This window comes from Gopherus evgoodei, chromosome 5 (assembly GCF_007399415.2).
Source record: "Gopherus evgoodei ecotype Sinaloan lineage chromosome 5, rGopEvg1_v1.p, whole genome shotgun sequence".
NCBI lineage: Eukaryota > Metazoa > Chordata > Testudines > Testudinidae > Gopherus > Gopherus evgoodei.
In genome coordinates, this window is record NC_044326.1 from 91005869 (window position 1) to 91027150 (window position 21282).

At 44.4% G+C, this 21282-nt stretch overlaps 1 protein-coding gene across 2 annotated transcripts in view; it reads left to right on the top strand.

The window, feature by feature from the left end:
* TBC1D9 (TBC1 domain family member 9) overlaps nucleotides 1–21282 on the top strand; it is an 83805-nt gene that overhangs the window by 42107 nt on the left and 20416 nt on the right. For both annotated transcript variants that reach the window (XM_030564486.1, XM_030564487.1), the window contains 6 exons: nucleotides 1298–1504; nucleotides 3661–3831; nucleotides 4421–4571; nucleotides 8590–8804; nucleotides 18425–18542; nucleotides 19611–19896. In XM_030564486.1, the coding sequence (XP_030420346.1) occupies nucleotides 1298–1504; nucleotides 3661–3831; nucleotides 4421–4571; nucleotides 8590–8804; nucleotides 18425–18542; nucleotides 19611–19896 (1148 nt within the window). The remainder of the gene's footprint in view (nucleotides 1–1297; nucleotides 1505–3660; nucleotides 3832–4420; nucleotides 4572–8589; nucleotides 8805–18424; nucleotides 18543–19610; nucleotides 19897–21282) is intronic.

Below are 21282 nucleotides of genomic sequence, written 5' to 3' on the forward strand. Positions count from 1 at the left end.
AAAGTGATGGTTAAAAGCACTTAGAGCTGTGCTGTATCCTCTGGAGAAGAGGTCTTTCTGTGAACTTGATTGATTTTGTTTTTTAACTGCATAATCAGTAGTGCATAGAACATACATCACACATTTATAGCTCGTGTATAATTTATCAGTGGGAGTTCTATATTGTGATTTACGTTTCCAGAAGCCTGGTGAAATATTAAGCTGTGCTTTGTAGGTTTTGCTCTCAATACTGCATACAGGGTGGAGTTTGATTAGTGATTACATAATTAATAACAGAAAGCCAAACAAAATCCTTCCAGGAAAAAGCAGCTGACTCCTCTCCAGATTTTGAAGAGATTCCTGGGGAGAGAGGATGAGATGGGGAAAGTTTCCCCCACTTAATGCAGGTTCCTTGATTTTGTGGAAAGAAGTCCTTGGAATAGATGTCTGGATCTGGTCCAATGATCTAGTGTTTACAAATTGTAAATAGTTCTTTAAGCACTTCTGCATTTATTGTCAGCAATAAACTAGAGGTAGATTCTAAGACATGTTTATTTGCCATTAAAGCAAAAAAAGTTTCCATTTTTCAGTTTAATATGCCATGTGTACTGTATTGTATGTGCTCAGAGGATTAGCCAACTCTTGCCTCCAGACCTTGACTTTGAATGTCCGTGTATGTTCTAGGTAACGAATTTGGTGTTCAGCTAAATCTCCAGTTGACAAAAATTGACAACCTATTTTTAAAAATGCACATCTGCACAGAGCTAGCATAATAAAGCAGCCCTGGCTGAACTATCAAAGGGACAGCTTACGCTGTGATCTGCTGAAACCTTGCTGAGTCTAGTAGTAAGGAAAAAAGGGGCACACTCTGTACTTAGCTTTGTGAGTAGGAGAGCGTTGTGTGGCCTCTAGGGAGCTCATTGGACACATACTGTGGAAATGTGGTTGTACTTAAAACCTATTTAAAATCAAGAATGATATAATAAACTAATGTGTGATGATCTAAAGCTCACAAAGTTGTTTCATGAAAGCAAGGGGGTTGTGTTGGAAAAGATGGTTATTCATCTACACCAAGGCTTCTCGTCAATTTCTGTTTTCAATGTAGAGATCTTTGTTTCCGTATAGATGCTTGTTTTCCAGGAGGAGTAGTGATGTATGATGATGCCCATTTTGTCTATAAAAATTGCAAAAAAGAAAAAAGGTGTACTAGAAACTGCTGCATTGATTCTAAAGATAATCCCTAAGATTCAACTCTGAAAATGGTGCATATCAAGCTAATGTTGAAAAGCCATGACCAGTGGTTATTGTTTCTCCCTAGGTGTCGGTAGTGGAAAAGGCAGACAGCTCTAGTGTATTGCCCAGCCCATTATCCATCAGCACTAAAAACAAAATGACATTCCTCTTTGCCAACTTGAAGGATAGAGACTTTCTTGTGCAAAGGATCTCTGACTTCCTTCTACAAACTACTCCAAAAACATATTCTGAAAAAGAGATTGCTGGGAGTTACAACAGTTCTGATGATGAGGTGTGTGGAAAAAATGTAATTAATTTCAGTGTCCGAAGGGAATTTAACTGTAGTTTCTTTGTCCATGTGTGAGACATTTTTCTTGACGTTTCTGTATTAAAGACTAATGCTTATAAAGACTTAAGTCATTTCTGCTAAGCCCCTCATATCTTTAGTTTACAGATTGAAACATTATGACTGGGGTATCTATTTTTAGGGTTAAACCTGGAAAAAAAATCTCAATTTGCCAACTGTCTCCTTGACAATGGCATTAGCAGTTGTGTGTCATTAGAGCAGGAGTGGGCAAACTTTCTGGCCCGAGGGCCACATCGGGCTTGCAAAACTGTATGGAGGGCCAGGTAGGGAAGGCTGTGCCTTCCCAAACAGCCTGGCCCCCACCCCCATCTGCTCCGCCACCTGACTGCCCACCTCCAGAACTCCTGGCCCCCTCCCGGAACCCCCTCCCCTAACCACCCTTCCCAGTGACCCCATCCCTTATCCAACCACCCCCCACTTCCTGTCCCCCGACTGCCCCGACCCCTATCCACACCCCTGTCCCTGACCAGGGCCGGCTCTACTGTTTTCACCGCCCCAAGCGGCGTGCTGAATTGCTGCCGTGGACAGCGGGGGCAGTCCGTGTGCCATTAGGGCTTCATGTGCGTGACTTTACTTTCCCCTTGGTCCCGACCTGCTCCTGCCACCCATGCGCCCTCATTCTCCCAGGTTGGCTGGCGCGCTTAGCGGGGCAACGCGTGGATCCCAGCGCACACCACTGACCTGCCATGACCGAGCTCCCCGCGACAAACTCTCAGAAACCCCCGACCCCACCTGCTCGGTGTCATTGCAACTCGTCCGACCGGCGTGCCTGGCCGCTGGAGGAATGTTCCGGCTTCAGGAAGGGCTGGCCTGGAATGGGGCAAGGAGTGGTACCCGGCCCCCAGGGGAAGCTACAGGGAGTAACACATGTCCTCCTCTCGTCAGGCCCAGGCTGCCCATGGGGCCGCCTCTCCCTCCAGCCGTGCCCAGGCTGGGCTGACCTGTTACTCTTCGAGGCTGCCGTGGGTTGGCCGCAGCCGGCTGCCCACAGGCTCTGCCCGAGTTACACGGGACCCCGACACTCTTCTGACTGAGCTGCGGCCCAGCGCTGGTGCATGTGGAGTGTCTGCACTCCTATCTTCACGGGCCCTGCTCGGCCCGCTGGGGATGGCTTGGCAGGAGCCGGATGCTTGCAACTGGCTATGGCAAGGGTATTATGCTGGGCTCTGCAGCCTCCACTGCTGGCCGCCAGAGCTGGCTCTACTGTTTTTGCCCCCAAGCAGCGCGCCGAATTGCCGCTGTGGACGGTGAGGGCAGTCTGTGTGTCGTTAGGGCGGCATGCGCGTTTCCCCAGTGGTGGCAATTCGGCGGCAGCTTCTGTCTTCAGCCAGAAGACAGAAGCTGCACCACCGCAGACAGCTGAACATAGAAGCTGCCGCTGAATGGCCGCTGCCGTGGAAATGTGCGAGCTGCCCTAATGGCACATGGACTTCCCTCACCGTCCGCAGCGGCAGTTCGGCGTGCTGCTGAGGGGCAAAAACACAGGGACTGCCGCCCCTTGTAGATTGCTGCCCCAAGCATCTGCTTGGGATGCTGGTGCCTGGAGACATTCAGAGTTACTAATAACATTTTAAAATCTTGGCCATTGTGAAAGTCCTCTCTTTTTTTAATAAAAACAAAAGAGAAGGAAAGAGAGAGAGAGAGAGAGAGAGAGAGAAAATTCTATTGTAATGGGATATTTCTATACCGTGGTGCAAATCATCCTGTTAGATGAGTCATTTTACTGTCTGCAGAAATTTATGTAGAATCTCTTTGTGTGCATAATTTTTAACCACCATAGCCCTGCAACTTCAAATATATAGTCTTAGTCACTGAAAAATTAAAACCAGCTTAATTGTATGGTTAGTTTTTTGGTGTGGTGAAGTAAATGCTTAGAACTGATTTGATTGGAAAACTAAAAATTAATCTCATTGTTGAAATTAGTTTAATTTCTGCTGCCAGATGCTTACCCTTGAGCTGTACCTTGGAGGTTTGATTTCCTCAAACTGAGTTGGCTCTTAGGATGCAATAATTTTTGTGCAGTACAAGCAAAATTCTCCCTCTCCCATCAATGAACAGCTCGTGTCTGTTGGTTTTTGCAGGTGTATTCAAGACCAAGTAGTATAGTTTCCTCCAGCCCTCAAAGAAGTCTCTGCTTTGAAGCAGATGGAGAGCGACAGTTCAATCTCAATGGCAACAGTATTCCAACAGCAACACAGGCTTTAATGACAATGTATCGACGGCGGTCACCTGAGGAGTTCAACCCCAAATTGGTAGATCTCGCTCCTGTTTTTGTAAACTATGCCAGATTAGAAAAGTGTTTTGGTTTTAAAATGAATTTTTTTTTGAAGTTAACATTCCAGAAGGAGTTGTTTTAACTTTTACCTATTGCTGACCACAAAGAGTTTGCACTGTCAACCACCTGCAGAGATGGTATCTTTCAGAAAATAAACTGCTAGTACTTTAGTAGCAGAATTTCCCCATAAAACATGCCAAAACTCAAAAAGCATTTCATGCAGTGATAATGTATTTAAGATTAGGGGATAACTTCAGGACATCCTTTCCATAACTCGTAAAGAACTAATAGCATGTTGTGTAGTTTGTTATATAGTATTTTCTTGTGGCTTTTGCTTTTGTACCTATTTTCAAGATTCATTATAGCAAGATGTGCTGGGGAGAAATAAGAAACGTGAGAGAGCAACACACTGAAATAAGAGAATCAGGTTATAGCTAGACTACTTCCTTCCTCCTACTCCTAATAATTAAAGTTAGTTATGGGGCTTGGGCACTTTGCTTTTTTTCTTCTAACAGTTAATGCGTCAAAAATGCTACTACACTTTCTCAGAACTTATTTATTTTTAGGCAAAAGAGTTTCTGAAAGAACAAGCCTGGAAGATTCACTTTGCTGAGTATGGTCAGGGTGTCTGCATGTATCGGACAGAGAAAACAAGAGACCTTGTGCTGAAAGGCATTCCAGAAATCATGAGAGGGGAACTTTGGCTGCTGCTTTCAGGTGGGTTCCAGTTTAGAACCTTGTCGTAGGTGATGAGCTAGATGTATGAGAGATGACGGCTGAATTTTCAAAGGTATTTAGGTGCCTAAAGACACAGGGAGGCACCTAGTAGGATTTTCTAAAGCACCTAAAGCAGGTTAGGTAGCTAACTCTCATTGAAGTCAGTGGCAGTTACATTCCTGACCTGATTTAGGTGCTTTTGAAAATCCCCCTAGGTGCTTACCTGCATCTATAGGCACCTAAATACCTTTGAAAATCTGGCCCAGTGTACCCCGTGCCACACAAAATGATACCAGTCCATGCCTTGACGGTTTGAGGCCTCAGAAGTGAAAACTTAAAAACTCTCAGCAAGTAGAGGAGCATATTTGATAAGAGCCGGTCAAAAAAATGAAGTTACAGGTCTCTTTAGAGAAATGTTATAAACAAGGTATTCGCTGAGCCTGGACCCAATGAAACTGTCATGTGGTTTGTACATTTTGACCAGGTTAACTTGTGAGGGTGTCTTGATTCTGTCACTCAAATATGAGTGTGGTTAAGATTTTGTCATGGTTATTTTTGATAAAAGTAATGGACAAGTTGCAGGCAATAAACAGAAATTTATAGAAGCCCATGACCTGTCTGTGATTATTACTAAAAATAGGCGGGGGGGAGGGAGAGACTAAAAGCTCCAGCCCCTGCTGCCCGTGATGGCAGCTGACAGCTCTGTGGCACGTAGCTTGGAGCTCTGTGGCTCCCGTTGGCCATGGTGACTGAGAGTTGAAAGACCCCCACCACCTGCAGGAGCTCAGAATTCCAGGGCCCCTGTCGCCTATGACTGTTCAGAGCTCCCGGGCTCGCAGCGGCGGACAGCTTCAGCTCCACTGCCCCAGGGCCCGGGGCTGAAGCAGAAAATCTCTCCGAGGTCTCTGAAAGTCATGGAATCCATGAATTCTGTGACCTCCATGACAAAATCTTACCCTTGATAATGAGTACTAATATTTTGTGCTTTGCAGCTGGAACATGCTGTATAATAACTATATTCCTTAGTACCTTGTTCTCACTTTGCAGATAGGGAAGCCAATATGAAGAGATTAAATGATTTGCCCAAGGTTTCTCAATGAATTGTTGGCAGAGCAGAGATTGGAAGTCATGAATTCCAAGCTCCTGGCCCTTTGTTCTGTCCTGTAGGCCAGACAATCTTTATGCACTTAAAAATGGATGATACTTTAAATTATTAAACCACTGTATGTCAAGGGCTTGATTCTCCATTCCATCTAAGCTGCAGTTAGATGGAAGTGGTGGGGAGAGAATGGGGTGCTGCAGGGAGCCAGTTGCAGCTCCTTATCTCAGGGCTGTATGGTCAAGTGAAGTTGGGGCTCCACAGGGGCATCTCTGACTTAAACCACTGGCATAAGGTCCCTCGGAGGGAACCTTACTCCTGCAACTGGAGGATCATGCGTAGCAGAGCCACAGGAGCTGGTGCGGCTGTCTCACACCTGCCTTGAAGTGGTTTCCATTATATACAGGGTTTACAATTTGGTTCAATGGCTCTCAGCTCCCCCATTCTAAAAATTGTTCCAACACCCCTGAACAGAGCTCCACTTTGCCACATCACTCCTCCCTTTACCAGGGGTAATCTATACTGGTCAAAGTTCATTGTCATCATCATGTTACTTTATCATGGGGTTCATTCAGCTATATTTTCTTGGAGGAAATTCCTTTTTATTTATCATTAGTCCTTCCTAAAATAAACTGATCCTGTTGGATTAATAGAAGTACCTATTGCAGTCACACTTAGGTTTATATTGGAATTGGAAAAGGTTCAGAAAAAGGCAACAAAATGATTAGGGGTATGGAACAGCTTCTGTATGGGAGAGATTAGTAAGACTGGGACTTTTCAGCTTGGAAAACAGACAGCTAAAGGGGTCTATAAAATCATGACTGGTGTGGAGAAAATAAATAAGGAAGTGTTATTTATTCCTCATAACACAAGAACTAGGAGTCACCAAATGAAATTAATAGGCAGCAGATTTAAAACAAAAGGAAGTATTTTTTTCTCACAATGCACAGTCAGCCTGTGGAACTCCTTGTCAGAGGATGTTGAAAAGGCCGGTACTGTTCAAAAAAGAACTAGATAAGTTCATGGAGCCAAGATGGGCAGGGATGGTGTCCCTAGCCTCTGTTTGCTGGAACCTGGGAATAGGTGACAGGGAACAGATCACTTGATGATTACCCCTTCTGTACATTCCCTCTGGGGCTCTTGGCATTGGCCACTCTCAAAAGACAGGATACTGGACTAGTTGGACCTTTTGTTTTGACCCAGTATGGCTGTTCTTATGTTCAGCTGCCTTAACTTCTAGATGGCTATTCCAATTTGCATAGACAGTTAAAGTACACTTGCCAATTCAAACTTCGACATGTAGTTTGAACATCAATCAGCCACTTGACCTTTTATCCTTCAACAGTTGCTTGTTGTCTATCAGTTTTTCAAGTTTGTACTTTGCTTGTGTAAAATTAATTTGTAGTTTAAAATATAGAACCCCTCAAACATATATTAAACAGCTATCACAGTGGTTGTAAAGGGATGATCATTTGTATTATAGCTAAAGTGTGGTCAAAAAAAGCTGGTTGATACAATCTGTGCAGATTTGATCTCTTTGGATAGGATATCTACAATTTTCCCAGTTTATATAAATGTGATGCATCTCTCTCTCTCTCGACAGATTGACAGCGTAGCCCGTGGGTGAGCAAAGATGTCCATTAGTGTCTGGGGAACAATTCAACTGTGGGAAGATAGTTAGCCTAACATGCACTAGTTACCAGAGTTAAAACAAGGTTAAATGGGTTAAAATGAAAAGGGGAAATAATTCACATTAAGGGAAAAACTCTGGACAGTAAGTCCCTGTGTATGCTAAGATACATCTATGCCTGGTCTCCTGGTGCCAACACAGTGGTCCCCTAAACTTGTTTCACATGTGGTTCTAGTTTTTGAAGTAGGTCAGACCTTAGCCATGTTTCATAACTAATTAAAACTGACCTACAGGTAGAGATATTTGCCCTGAATAGGGAGCAGGTATACTGGACAGAAAAAAGGTTGGTGTTGTTTTAAATAGAGACTTTTTGGTTGAGAAAGGTGTGGTCTAATGGTTTGAACACAGGGCTGCAAATCTGGATCTCCTGAGTTCTAGTCCTGGCTCCAGCACTTACTCTTTCTGTAGCTGTAGTTAACTTCTCTGCTTCTTTTTTTCTGTCCTTAAAATAAGGATAATACTATGTGCTTACAGGGATGCTGTGAGGATTGACTGACGGATGTTTTAAAAATTGCTCTGAAGATGAAAAGCTGTATAGAACCAGCAGCTATTCTGTAAATGACTTAGAGATGGACATGCGTGGTGTTATCATGGCGGTCAGCATGTGAACAGGGTGCCAGCCAATAGGCTAGCTGTGCTACAAGTAGCAACAGATCGTTCCCAATCTGTGGAGGGACACTGGTGGTGGTGGTGGCAGCTGTTAAAGCTCCACTGTGGTTCAGCATGCTCAGCGTTTCCTCCCCACAAAAGGAAAGGGTTTATTTCTGACTTTTATTTTATCATTATGTGAAACTGCTTTTTAAAATGTACCCAAAGGAAAAGGCTACCAGCTGGTATTTTTATGAGTGCCAGGCCAATTTTATCCTCTTTAAAATTATAACATTTTAAATGTATTTTCAATCTTTGTTTCTATTTTAAAATTTCCATTCAAGATGTCTGAACTAAGGAACAAAAGAAAATATTATGACTATATTACAGCTCTACCTCAATATAACACTGTCCTCCGGAGCCAAAAAATCTTACCATGTTTTAGGTGAAACTGCGTTATATCGAACCTGCTTTGATCCGCCAGAGTGCGCAGCCCTCCCCCCCCCCCCAGAGCAATGCTTCACCGCATTATATCAGAATTTGTGTTATATTGGGTTGCATTATATCGGGGTAGAGGTGTATGTCTGTTAGCCCTTACTTCAGTATCCTACTTCATTGGTGTTGCTCTCTCCTCATCCTAGGAGCCATTAATGAGATGGCCACCCACCCTGGCTATTATGAGGACCTCGTGGAGAAATCTATGGGGAAGTATAACCTTGCCACAGAAGAGATTGAGAGAGATTTGCACCGTTCTCTCCCAGAGCACCCTGCATTCCAGAATGAGATGGGCATTGCTGCCCTGAGGAGAGTATTAACGGCTTATGCTTTTAGAAATCCAAACATAGGATATTGTCAGGTAATTGAAATGTCTTGCCAGCCTTTCAAGATCTAGAATTCCCATTCCTGTCTATTGTGTTGTTTTTTCAATCAGTGGCTGCATGCTAATGTATACAGTTGCTATATTTGATCATGGACCTGAACATTTAGGTTCCTGATTTGTTTGCACAAAGCCCTGACCTGCAAAGAGTTGCATTAGTACAGGCTCCTGCATCTATAAGTGGTTGGTTCTCAAACTTTTGCATTGGTGACCCCTTTCACACAGCAAGCCTCTGAGTATGATTCCCCCTCCCCCCCCCAAATTAAAACACATGTTTTATATTTAACTCTATTATAAATGCTGGAGGAGAAGCAGGGTTTAGGGGTGGAGGCTGACAGCTTGTGACTCCCCATGTAATAGTCTTGTGACCCTCAGAGGAGTCACGACCCCCAGGTTGAGAACCCAAGATCTACAGAGTTCTCTTAGCATCAGTTGGACTCTGCACAAGAGTCTATGCATAACTGTTTGCAATCTCAGGTACCAGAGGAACTAATTGCTTGTGCATACTGGTTTGTATGTGCAGTTTTGTGTGCCCATAGATATAGTGGCCAGTGTAAGGATGACTAAAGATCTGTCCCCAAGTGCATCTAATTAAAATAATATTAAAAAAAAGTCAATGAACTCTTAATAAGGAGTATTATGAGGCTTCTGAAAGTAACATTTTTGCCTGTTGCACAGCTTCTCTCCTTGTTCAGTACTCATGGGCTAATGCCCCCACCAGTGGAATTCAGTGGCAGTCCAGTGTTCTTGCTGGAGATTCCAGGATTAAACTCTGCCCTTCAGCTCAGGACAACCAACAGATTTTCTGCTTCCAAAAGTGGAACAAATAGGTGGTTCAGTTTCTCCAGACCTTTTTGTCTTAAAACCTTTACTTTGTTTTGTTTTCAGGCAGTTGTGACTTACATTCTTCCTCCGCTTCCCCTGGATTAGATAAATAGCAGCATTGTGGTTCCTACCACCTGGATCTGCCATTGCAGCACCTCCCTGATGGACTCCTCTGCCCCTACTCAGACATGGCAAAGCTGTCTTGCAAACACCTGGCTTAAATCTAATCAGTGTTCCCTTTGTGAGGCAGCACTTATAGCTTGTATGGAGGGTGAATAATGCCTGGCCAGCCAGCGTACCTTTGCAGTGCTAGGGCATGGGGCTCAGAATCAGACTAGCATGTCAGGTTCCCATCTTATCCTGAGAAGCCATGACTCCAATGCAGAAAAGACCAATCATTCGCTTCTGAACTTTGGAGGAGAGCATCTAAGGACAAGGAGGAAGCTATCTGGCCACAGGATGACCAGATGTCCCAATTTTATAGGGACAGTCCTGATTTTTAGGTCTTTCTCTTATATAGACTCCTATTACCACCCCCCTACCCGCTGTTGTGATTTTTCACTCTTGCTGTCTGGTCACCCTATCTGGCCAGCTCAGGGGGTTGGTCACACCAACAGAGCTAGGCTGCAAGGGGGAAAAACCCTGAAAAGATCCAGAGTTCCCCACCCTGCAGCTCCCTAGGGAAAGAAGGAGGGGCTTTTCCTCCCACTGTGAATAGTAATTCTCATGACACTCTGGGGTAAGTCTTGCAAACCCCAGAAACTCCCAAGAAGCAAAAGCAAGTGTCCTTTGCAAGGTAGCGATTAGTATTGTTAATGAACAAATGAGGTGAAAATCGGAGGTAGGACCCCTTGTCCTTTGCTTTGTCCCCTGAGGGAGTGTTTGCTAGGGCTTGTCTCGTAGGATCACAGAGCTCTGTATCATTCCCACTGCCTCTCCCACACTCTTCAGCATGTCTAGGCATGCAGAGAAGCCTGTTCATCCTGTGCAGCTCTGCCTCAGGCTGAAGACTAATGGAAATTGTGCCTGGACTTTCTGACTTTCAGCCCAAGAACCCTCCCTGTGCCAGGGAAAGAATTCAGATTTTAGACAGCAGCAGAATGGGAATTGTGCCTTCTGATCATCAGCAATAGCTCTTGCTCTGCCAGGGAAAGGGGTGTGTATCTCCTTCCCGCTCCCTGAGCTGGCTCTGCATTAAAGCCTTAGGAGCATGTCACTCACGGTAGGTCTACGTTACCCACCGAATCGGCGGGTAGCGATTGATCTATCTCGTAGCTGAAGTTGCGTATCTTAGATCGATTCCCTGCCCCTAGTGTAGACCAGGCCCGAGTCTGTGACCAGAGCAGAGGCACATGAGGATTCCACATCCCCCTGCACCACAAGGGGATTACAGAGGTGTAACTGAGAAATCTCTTCCCATGTTCAAAAGGAGCCTGTTCTTCTTCGAGTGCTTGTTCACATCCATTCCACATTAGGTGTACGTGCACCATGTGCATGAGTGTTGGAAACTTTTCCCTTAGTGGTACCCGGTGGGCCGGCGGGGCCCCCACCTGAGCGGCACCACTGCGCCTTGCTTATATACCCTCACTGGCCCGACCCGCTCCAGTTCCTTCTTACCGCCCATGACAACGTTGGAACAACCTCTTGCTCTCCTACGAGAAGCAGTCCCTTAGCTTTAGAGTACTTAGCTGCTGTCAGTTCGTTAGCATTGTATTGTTGTGGACACTTAATAGATTAGGTGCTTGGAGGCTTCCAGCACCCGCCCCGGGCCGTGGGGCATGCCACAGGCCCAGGGGTTTAAGGCTTGCATCATGTGCCACAACCCCGTGCTGGTTAGTGACCCCCACTACTCCTGTCTATGTTGCCTGGGGAAGCACACCAAACAGAGAGGTGTAAGATTTGCAAGGCGTTTAAGCTTAGAGCAAAGAAAGAAAGAAACTTTTGCTTGAAGCAGTTGTTGATGGAGGCTGCGCTGCAGCCATTGAGCCTGGAGGACCTGACGCTGGCTCCAGCCTCCTTGGTGCAGAGTGTCCCGGAGTCGGCAAGAGACTTGGTGCCGGATAAGCACCGCTAGCCATCGGTTTCGGAGAAAAGTAGGCCCAGGCACCGCTTAGCCTCCCCTGTGCGACCCAAGGCCAAACCAAAAGAAGGGCACGGACGTTCCCCACAAAGGAGACCGGCCCCATCTAAGGGCCCGGGCATCGGAAAGAGCCGGATGGACATTGTACTGGTGCCAGCACTGGTGCCACGAGTCCCTCTGAGTCCAGCCCTAAGTGAACTCAGTGACGACAACAGGCTTGAGAGAGCCTCCACGTCAACCCTCCATGCCTGACACCCTTGAGGCCTCAAAGGACCTCATTTGGGAGGAATCTCACCGCCAACAACCGATCAGGGAGAATCCTCTGGTACCCGGGCCTGCAGTGCTGTTGAGGGGAAAGCTGGCAATGGTGCGCCTTTCAAGGACATCCTCCCAGCATCGCTGCTGGTGTTGGTCCCAGTCGAGCTGCTGCGCAAGGTTGCTCATAACTTGGAGTTGCAGGCCGAGGAGACTTAGGCTCAGAGGGTCCTCCTGCTCCAAGAGGGTCCATCCAGAATAGCGCTTCCGCTTATTAAGAGCACATAATCGAACCACAAGACTAGATGGCAGACCCCGGCCTCCAGTGCTCCAACAGCCAAGGTTGTGGAGTGCAAGTACTTCGTCCTGTCAAAGGGGGTACGACTTCTTGTTTTGCCACCCAAGTCCACGTTCCCTGGTAGTCTTGGCAGTAAATGAGAGAGCGCACCATGGGCAGTGGGCCCCGGCCCCTAAGACCAAGGAAGCGAAGTGCCTGGACCTATTTGACAGGAAGGTGTATTCCTCAGGGGGCCTCCAGTTGAGGATTGCTAATCAACAGGCCATCCTCAACAGACAAAACTTCAACTCCTGGGCGGCAGTGGGGGAGTTTTAAGGACAACCTCCTGCAGGGTTCCCAACAGGAGTTTACGGCACTGGTGGACGAAGGCAAGGCCGCAGTGAAGACCTCTCTCCGGGAGTCCTTGGATTCAGCGAATGCAGCGGCCAGGACTATCGCATCTGGTGTGGTCATGCGACGCTCAGAGTGGCTACAGGAGTCAGGTCTGCTACCTGAGGTCCAGAACTTGCTCCAGGACCTTCCCTTCGAAGGGTCCAGGCTCTTTTCGGAACAGACGGATGCAAATCTGCATAGCCTCAAGGACTCGAGGGCCGCACTCAAGTCGCTGGGTATGCACACCCCAGCAACCCAAAGAAAGCCCTTCAAGCTGCAGCCTTGCTAGGAGTAAGACGTCGCAGGTTCTGTCCTGTGATTTGTGCTAAGCAGTGGATTTTAACTAGGTGGCTACAAGAGAGCCTTGTTACATCCCTGGATTGCTGTTGCTTGTCCTAAAAGGATATGTTGTGCAGAGGAGCTATTGGTGGAAATGTTAGAGAAATTAGTACCTGAGATTGCGGACAGGCCTCAGCCCTCACTGTTGAAACCAGCATTAGCGACTATTGGTTGTTTCTAACACCAGGGGTATCCAGGAAAGGATTGTTACCCTGGCAGAGGGAAGAATCTGGAGAAGATGCTTTCAAAGAAACCTAGATCAATTTTCCTTCAAACTGACAAAGTTTTCAGCATGACAAGGAGCATTTGTGTATGAGAGCTCAGAATTCCTGTGCAGGACTCTTCCTTCTGATCCACCTTCTGCACCCAGAATCTTAAGTGGCTGGTGGTAGGCACAAGTTGTATGTAATGCATCTATACCCATGCATAGGCAACATACCAATCAGTTCCACATCCAGAGAAACAGACCTATTCCTAAAGGAAGAATTGCCACTAACTCTTGAAAATCCAGAGGAGCTTTTGATCCCAATGCAGAGAATTTTTCTCCAAGAGGTCATGGTCCTGGCTGTAATTTTATCATAATGGTAAAGATTTGCAAAGATCCAAAACTTCATTGCATCCATAATTTCCTGAAAGGTCATCAGTAGCCAGTTTTTTCCCAAAGGTTAGAGTGCTGTGCATCAGCTTCATCCCCTGAGTGGGATTCTCAAAATGCACCTGCTTAAATTCCTTCTGAGGACTTAGAACCATGCACTTGAGGCAATGCAAAGTTAAATGTCATTCTCAAATAACATCCAATGCCTCTTTGTGGACAGGTAATTTCTAACAACATGCTGAAAGCCAACCCAACTTTCACTCTAGACTCTCGCGTACTCATATGGAAGCAAGCACACTTGGAAGACAGATTTCCAAAATCTCATCATACATATCTTTTCAGTTAATTTCGACATCTCTATCAGGATGTGCCTTTTTAATTTAAAAAAGACAAGGCAAAATGCACAAGCATGGTCATGTGGACATATGGGGTCAGACCAGTGATCCATCAAGTCCAGTATCCTGTCTGTGACAGTGACCAGTCAGGTGCAAGAAACCACATAGCAGGCAATTATAGTATTCGCAGAGGAAGTCTCCTTACTTCCCATCAGAGATTGGCTTAGAATTGAGTCAGAAGTGTTTATATCCCTTCTGAAAGCAGGGATCAAAGCTGCTCCTTGGCAATGGAAATTAAGGCCTGGGAAAAGAAGAATCTGCTGCCTTTCCAGACAGCTTACATAAAGCAGACAGAAAAGAGAAAAAGGGAGAGATTGGGTCCTCCTCCTAATATTCCACCAGCCCAGAAGGCACTTTGGACTTGCTAGATAGCCAAGACCCCCACATTGTACCTATAAAAAACACCAGATCTTCTGAAGCTAGGACTCCTTCATTCAGACTAGGAACATCTACAGCTAATAGCCTGAGCATCAGAAGAGAAGTGTAGTTCAACATGGATTCTCCTTTAACCTCTGATACAGTTTGGTGTTCAAAGAGAACTCAGCCAGGATATTGCTTTCATTTATCTGGTCAAATTTACATTTCAGGTGTGAGGGGAAACAGGAAGCTGTTTGGGGCAGGGACTGCCTCTTTGTACATTGCCCAGCACAATAGACCCTGATCTCTGGAGGCTTCTGTAATACAAATATGATGATAATTCCAAAGGTCTGGTGATCTCAGCTACACTATAGAGTTTGTTTCCAGGAGATTTGGTTGGAGTCCCGCAACCAAACACCATAGAAATGTGGATACCAGCCTTGTAGCCAACTACATTGGATCTTCTATTTGAATATCAGTTGCCAAGTTTAATCACACTGACAAGTTTAGACAAGTCTGTGGCTGGCCTTTCTAGTCACCATTACCTCAAAAGAGCAAGTTTTGGAATTAATTCCCATATCCATACAAGAATCACATTGCCTTTTTCATACGGGAAAAAATATTCTTACAGCTCCAGAAACCTTTCTGCTCAAGGTAAACTCCTCTTTCCACAATTCCTGACAAATAGTTCTCCCATCATTTGGTTGTACCCCTTCGAAGATTGTGACATAAATGAGCATTCCTAGAGCTCTGAAGATTCATCTCTGTTATATAGATTACATATGCCAGTTCTACCCTGTTCATCTTATTCTGTCCAAAATGCCAAGGCCTTAGGGACTCAGGGTTGCTGCAGCCAAGATGTAAAAATCCTACTGGAATGCTAGGCATCTAGGAGACTATTAACAGAAATTCCTAGAGGCACTGGAGGGGAGAGGGAGAAAGTGTATGAGCCTAAGGAAGATTTGCAAAGTAAATTTCCATTCCTCTGCAAATGCATCTTTTGGTAGGAAGGTGCTACTGGGCTGGTTTCCTCATAACTTCTTAGTTTATAAAGCTCTTGCTTTCTGTGGAGGGAACTTTCATTCCTGGCTGTTATGCTACTATAATAATTAAACTCTGTCCTTATTTCTGGGATTCACTGTTCACTACTTCCCATGGGTAATGAATGAGGAGAGAAGCTGTGTGTGTAACAAAATGAGAAACTTCTTACATGACAATTTTCTTTCTGTTAGCAGCTTCTCTCTGAATTCAAGCCACCCTGGTGGTCTTGTAAATGAAAAATATAAACTGTAAATTTTCTCCAAAGGGATACTCATACATATATTGTCTTAAGGTTAAATTAATATAGTGTATCAAGTTAACTTAACACTAACAATTGGTTGCTGGAGTGTATCTGCAGCTGTGGAGCTCTCTTGGTAGCCTAAGCAGAAGGGCAGAGTTTAGTCTCAGAGCCTCCAACACAACATTGGACTGCCTCCAAACTCCACATGTAAGGGGCATTGGCCCATGAGTAATGAATTCAGAGAGAAGTTGCTAACAGAAAATGATCAGTAAGAAACTTTGCATTCCATTTCAAGGAAAATCTACTTATACTTCAAATGTTCCTTCATATATTAGTTGCATCAAAACCTTCCAAAACCTTCTTTTTGCCATGGTTGCAAGCAGTGCTAAGGTGAAAACAACGTGTCACATAAGCAATTATAGCAGAGAGTGGGCTCTGCTGTAGCTAAGGTTGAGTAGCAGTTTCTCGTTAAAGGCTGGAAGCATCATCTGGTTACAATTGTTAGAGTACACGACTGGGAGGCAGGAGTTCTGGGTTCTGCTCCCAGCTCTCTCACTTATGAGTAACTTTGAGCAGTCACCTTTTATATCGCTGTGCCTTAGCTTTCCTGATTGCAAAATGGGAATAATACTTGTTGATTTTACAAGAGTGTTGTGAGGTTTAATCAATCACTTCAGTAAAGCACTTCAGTGTCCCTGAATGAAAAATGCAGAGGGAGCGTAGAGTGGACTCAACCCTGCAACGCCTCCTGCTGTTCGTCCATGGGAATTAGCTCTTCCAGCATCTTGGAGCACCCCCTGCAGGCTGGGGATCTGCCTTACCGCTGGCCCCGGTGTCGCTCCCAGGACCCTGGTGCCTTTCTCCAGGTTGCTGCCCCACCTGGCAGTACCCCCACACTGTGGGTCTCCCCACCCATGGGAACCCCCACCCACTAACCCCAACTCATCTCAGTGTAAGGCTGCTGCCAGTCACCATCTAGCCCCACTCCCTGGAGTAGACTGCAGTATATGCGACTCATCACAGACAAGGTTGGGTTGGACCTGCTGCCTCTCTCTATAGCTGGGCTGCCCCTCTGCAGCCCTGCTACTGGTCTTAGGCCCGCAGCCTGGGGGTTTTCTAGGCTGGAGCTCCCCAGCTCCTCTAGCCTTCTCCCAGCCCTGCTCCACTCCCAGTACCCTGCTAAGCTCCCTGGCAGCCAGGACCTTCTCTCTCTACAAGCAGAGAGAGAGAGAGTCCTAAGCTTCTGGCTGCCCTGGCCTTCTTATAAGGCCCAGTTGGTCTGTTTGGGGCATGGCCCCAGCTGCAGCCTCTTCCCCCAATCAGCCAGGGTTTTGCTCCCTGCCCCAGCCTCAGCCCTCTGCAGGGCTGGAGCAGGTGCTCACCCCACTACAGGGAGATGCAAAGTATTCTAACCATCATCATTAATTCATAAAGAATAAATCACTCAACATTACTTGAAGTATCTTTTTTTTTTTTTAGTTAAAGAGAAAAAAAAAGGAAGGTAGGACAATGAACACCGGAATGGTAGCAACAGGAACGCACTTGTAACCCTGATCCCCACAGTCAGGAGTGAAATTATAAGTTGTCCTGGGTCATGGTATTAAAGTACTTTTTATTCTTTCAAAGACAGTGACAGTTATAGCAAGTATCCAAACTCGAAATGCTTATATAAATAGTAAACAAGACTAAAGAGAAGAGGATAGTGTGTGATAGCATCATAATGAAGTATTGGTGGGTGTTGGGAAGGGATCGGTGTGTATGAATTGACAGATCTTGAAAATGGGTCTGAATCTGAATTTTAGTTTTTACCTGAGAACTAAATTAGTGTTTTTAAAATATTTAACTTTCATTTTGGGGGGCTTAAAATGTAATAAAATAACTTTAAAAATGTTTTCTTCTGGGACACTCACAGAAAACAATCTAATACTGTACCTGTCCACCATCTGTCATCTCTCCTATTTGAGTTAGGGTTTAAAATAATGAATCTGTTCCTCAAGATTCAAACTCTGACATGGATATATTTTCAAGGCAGGTCATTTTTTCAGGTCTTCTGGCCTTGACAAAGGATTAGGCAAACTCTTAAAATGACCAAGAGCAAACAAACATAGAGCAACATTGTGCCGGCCATTTATGTAAGATGGAGGAAATAGGTCACAAGGGAGCTTGCCCCTGTCTCCCTCCTTCCACACACAGAGACTGGGCACACTTACAGTCCTTTTGCTCCATTGTTCTCAAGGCTGCTCAAGATTGGCATCACCACAAACATTTGCCTCATCAAAGGAGGGCATGACTTCCGTTAGTTTTTTGTTTTTGTTTTGCACTGGCAGAAGGTCTGGGGTGTGCAGAATGCATTCTTGCAAAGAATGGTGTAGAAGCTACACTCCCCAGAGCTCCAAGAGGCATTGTGACTGAATGAGGCACAATTCCTTCAGCAGTTCCCCTTGAGAGAATGCACCTCCCTCAGTTCAACTGAGAGGCACAGTTGAACCCTTGAAGAATGAATAATAAACTGATTGTGCAAAGAAGCAATAACATCCAAAATCTTGATTTTTTTCAGATGGTTTGAAGAAACTTCTCATTAGGAACATTTGGAAAACATTGTTTGCTATACTTACAGAAGAATGTGGACTGCTGAATATAGCAGAACATATAATCATTTTTAAGTGACATTTCTTCAGAGTAGATCCATGGCTAATTTGTGACCTAGGATAAATTCTTATCTGTTCAGACTTTATAGCACTAAATATGACAAGAGAATTTAGAAATGATATATCTAGTGATTTATTTTTTCATTCTTGTAGGCCATGAATATTGTCACTTCAGTACTACTTCTGTATGCAAAAGAGGAGGAAGCTTTCTGGCTACTTGTGGCTTTGTGTGAACGCATGCTGCCAGACTACTACAATACAAGAGTTGTTGGTATGTTAAGGGGATTGTTTTTTCTAAAAAGTCCTTAAATATCCAGAAGCCTGTTCTGTTAATTTTTTTATGCTGAAATAATCAAATGGTCAGCACTGATGATATGTGAACTGTTGCAAACATATTAGAGAACGAAATGGATAATTCTGAAGTTTCGAAGCTGCTACCTAAGTAGATATTCTGCTCAGTGTTAGTTCTTCACCTGCTTGAGGTAAAACAGAATTCTACAATGGACTCGACTTGACTTGATGTAGGTTAAAGAGATCAGAAGGAAGTGGGAGGCTAGAATTTTAAGTGTGGAGAAAAGAGGATATAATATAATTACCAAAGGAATGTTGGTGAGAGCCAGGGTTGGGCAGGTTACAAGAGAAGGTTGTATTGCCACTCACCTCCTAGGCTGTTGGTTTGAAAGGACATTAATAACTGAAAGCCTTTTCTGTCCAATGACTGACTGTTGGCTTGTGTGAAATGAGTTGGTGCTTTCAATCCACTTCCATCACAAAAATCAGTGTTACATCCCCTTGCTAGCAAAGGCACCGAAGACTGAGCTTACCCACTTAATCCTAGAGGTAGTGGTGTGGAGATGCTTGTGTTTGCTGTTGCCTGTGTGGTGTGCGTGTTCTGTAGAAGCTCTTCAGCTTTCTGTGCCATCACAGGGAACTTTTTACAACCACAAAATTTGAATTAAAAATAATAATAAAAAAAAAATCTTCTCCTTCCTATCCCTCTCCTACCACCTCTCCTGTGATGCTGAGAAGTAGAATTCATCCATTAATGGTGGGTAACTTATCTACAAGTGCCAATGGTTAGGTTTCAGAACAAGAAAAAACCCTGTTTGCTTTTTCTAGGCTCTGTGTTTTTTACACATTTGTTTTCTGTATAACAGTGTTTTGATTTTTTTGGTGCATATCACAATTTAATCAAAGGGAAGAATCTGTCCTTTAGTGGTAAGGAAATGCATATAAGCATCTTGGAGACTGTTCTTACAATATTTTTCCCAGAAGGGTATAAATGTGTATTCATTTGATCCTAAATTCATGTGTGCCCAATGTTACTTATTTCCAATAGGAGCTCTGGTGGATCAAGGTGTTTTTGAAGAGCTGGCCCGGGATTATGTTCCACAGCTTTATGACTGCATGCAGGACTTGGGTGTTATCTCCACCATTTCGCTGTCTTGGTTCCTCACGCTTTTCCTCAGTGTAATGCCATTTGAAAGTGCTGTGGTGGTTGTGGATTGTTTCTTCTATGAAGGAATAAAGGTGATATTCCAATTAGCTCTTGCTGTGCTGGATGCTAATGTGGACAAGCTGCTGAACTGTAAAGATGATGGAGAAGCAATGACAGTTCTGGGAAGGTATTTATTGAACAAAACCAAAGCTCTGCTTCTGGTTTTAGTGCATTTAAGTTATTTACAGACAGAAGTTGATGATGTCTTTTAGATGCTTGCAGTCCTTTTTGTCTGTAACAGGAGCTATGTGTGCCTTCGTCAAAAAAGGCTTTTCATATATTTCTGGGTGACCATATCTACTTATCTAGGCCTGGTATTCTCCTAAAAAGTAGATCGACCTAGCTACATCGCTCAGGGCATTGAAAAATTTTGTGCCTTGTGTGATGTGTTTAGATTGACCTAACCCTCACTGTAGACTCAGGTCAGTGGAAGATGTACTGCCTCATCGAGATGTGGATTAACTACATTGATGGAAAAAACCCTTGCATTGATGTAGGAAGTATCTGTATGACAGCACTACAGATGCAGATGCAGCATTGTATCTGTGCTGCTGCAGTGTAGATATACCCCTAGGGGGACAAAGTTTCAGAAAATGACAGCCACTTTAAAAGCCTACAAAGGTGAAGCAATTAGGAGTGTTACCCTCAATTATGCACAACTGTTCCTATTAGCCAGGCTCAACAAAAATTTTTTTTGTCCTTTCTAGTTTCTAGAATATCCTTCTGAACCTGTCTTACAGGGATCTTCAGCAAGTCTTGGTTGGATATCTAGAATTTTTTACTTCATCTTCTGACTGTTAACTTTTAAGAGCAAGTAGGAAAAATACCTGAATTCCAGGGTAACTATTGTTGGAAATAGACTTGCCAGAGAATGCAATAGATCTAGAAAGGCTCATGAAGGGATAAAAACACGAGGCAGGTTGGTAGACCTGGATGAGTCATTCATTCTGAACTAAGACTATATGTGATTTAGAATGATTCATTTGATTTCGTGACATTTTGTGTCAATGTTTAGATTTCAAGGTGCTGCTGAATCAGGTTCTTTTTAAAAAAAAAAAAAAAATTAAAGTGAGGCTCGGGGTAATTTATAGCCAGGCATGAGTGGTGGTATGTTGTGTGCTGGTTTTTTAATTAACTTGGTATTCAACAACAACGAAAAAAAAAAAAGCAGCCCTGGCCATCTCATCTCTCCTCTCAGAACTAAACCCCAACCCTTGCTGAGGAGTTATGAAAGGAAGGTTTTTGTGGCTGCACGGTGTTTTACAGCAGCTACACTAGCAGGAAGGATGCTCTTGATACTCTTTTCAGCCAGGTTTTGGGGAATGAGAGAGACATGGGGTATTGAGAATCAAGTACACCATCCCTTGTTCCAACAGGAATGAGGTGAATAGTGCCCCACACATCTTTATTTGTGTAAGACGGCTCAGAAAAATTATTTCAAGACTCTATTTAGGGAATCATTGGCAAATTGTGGACATCTTACTGTGATCAGATGGATTTTATATATATCTTA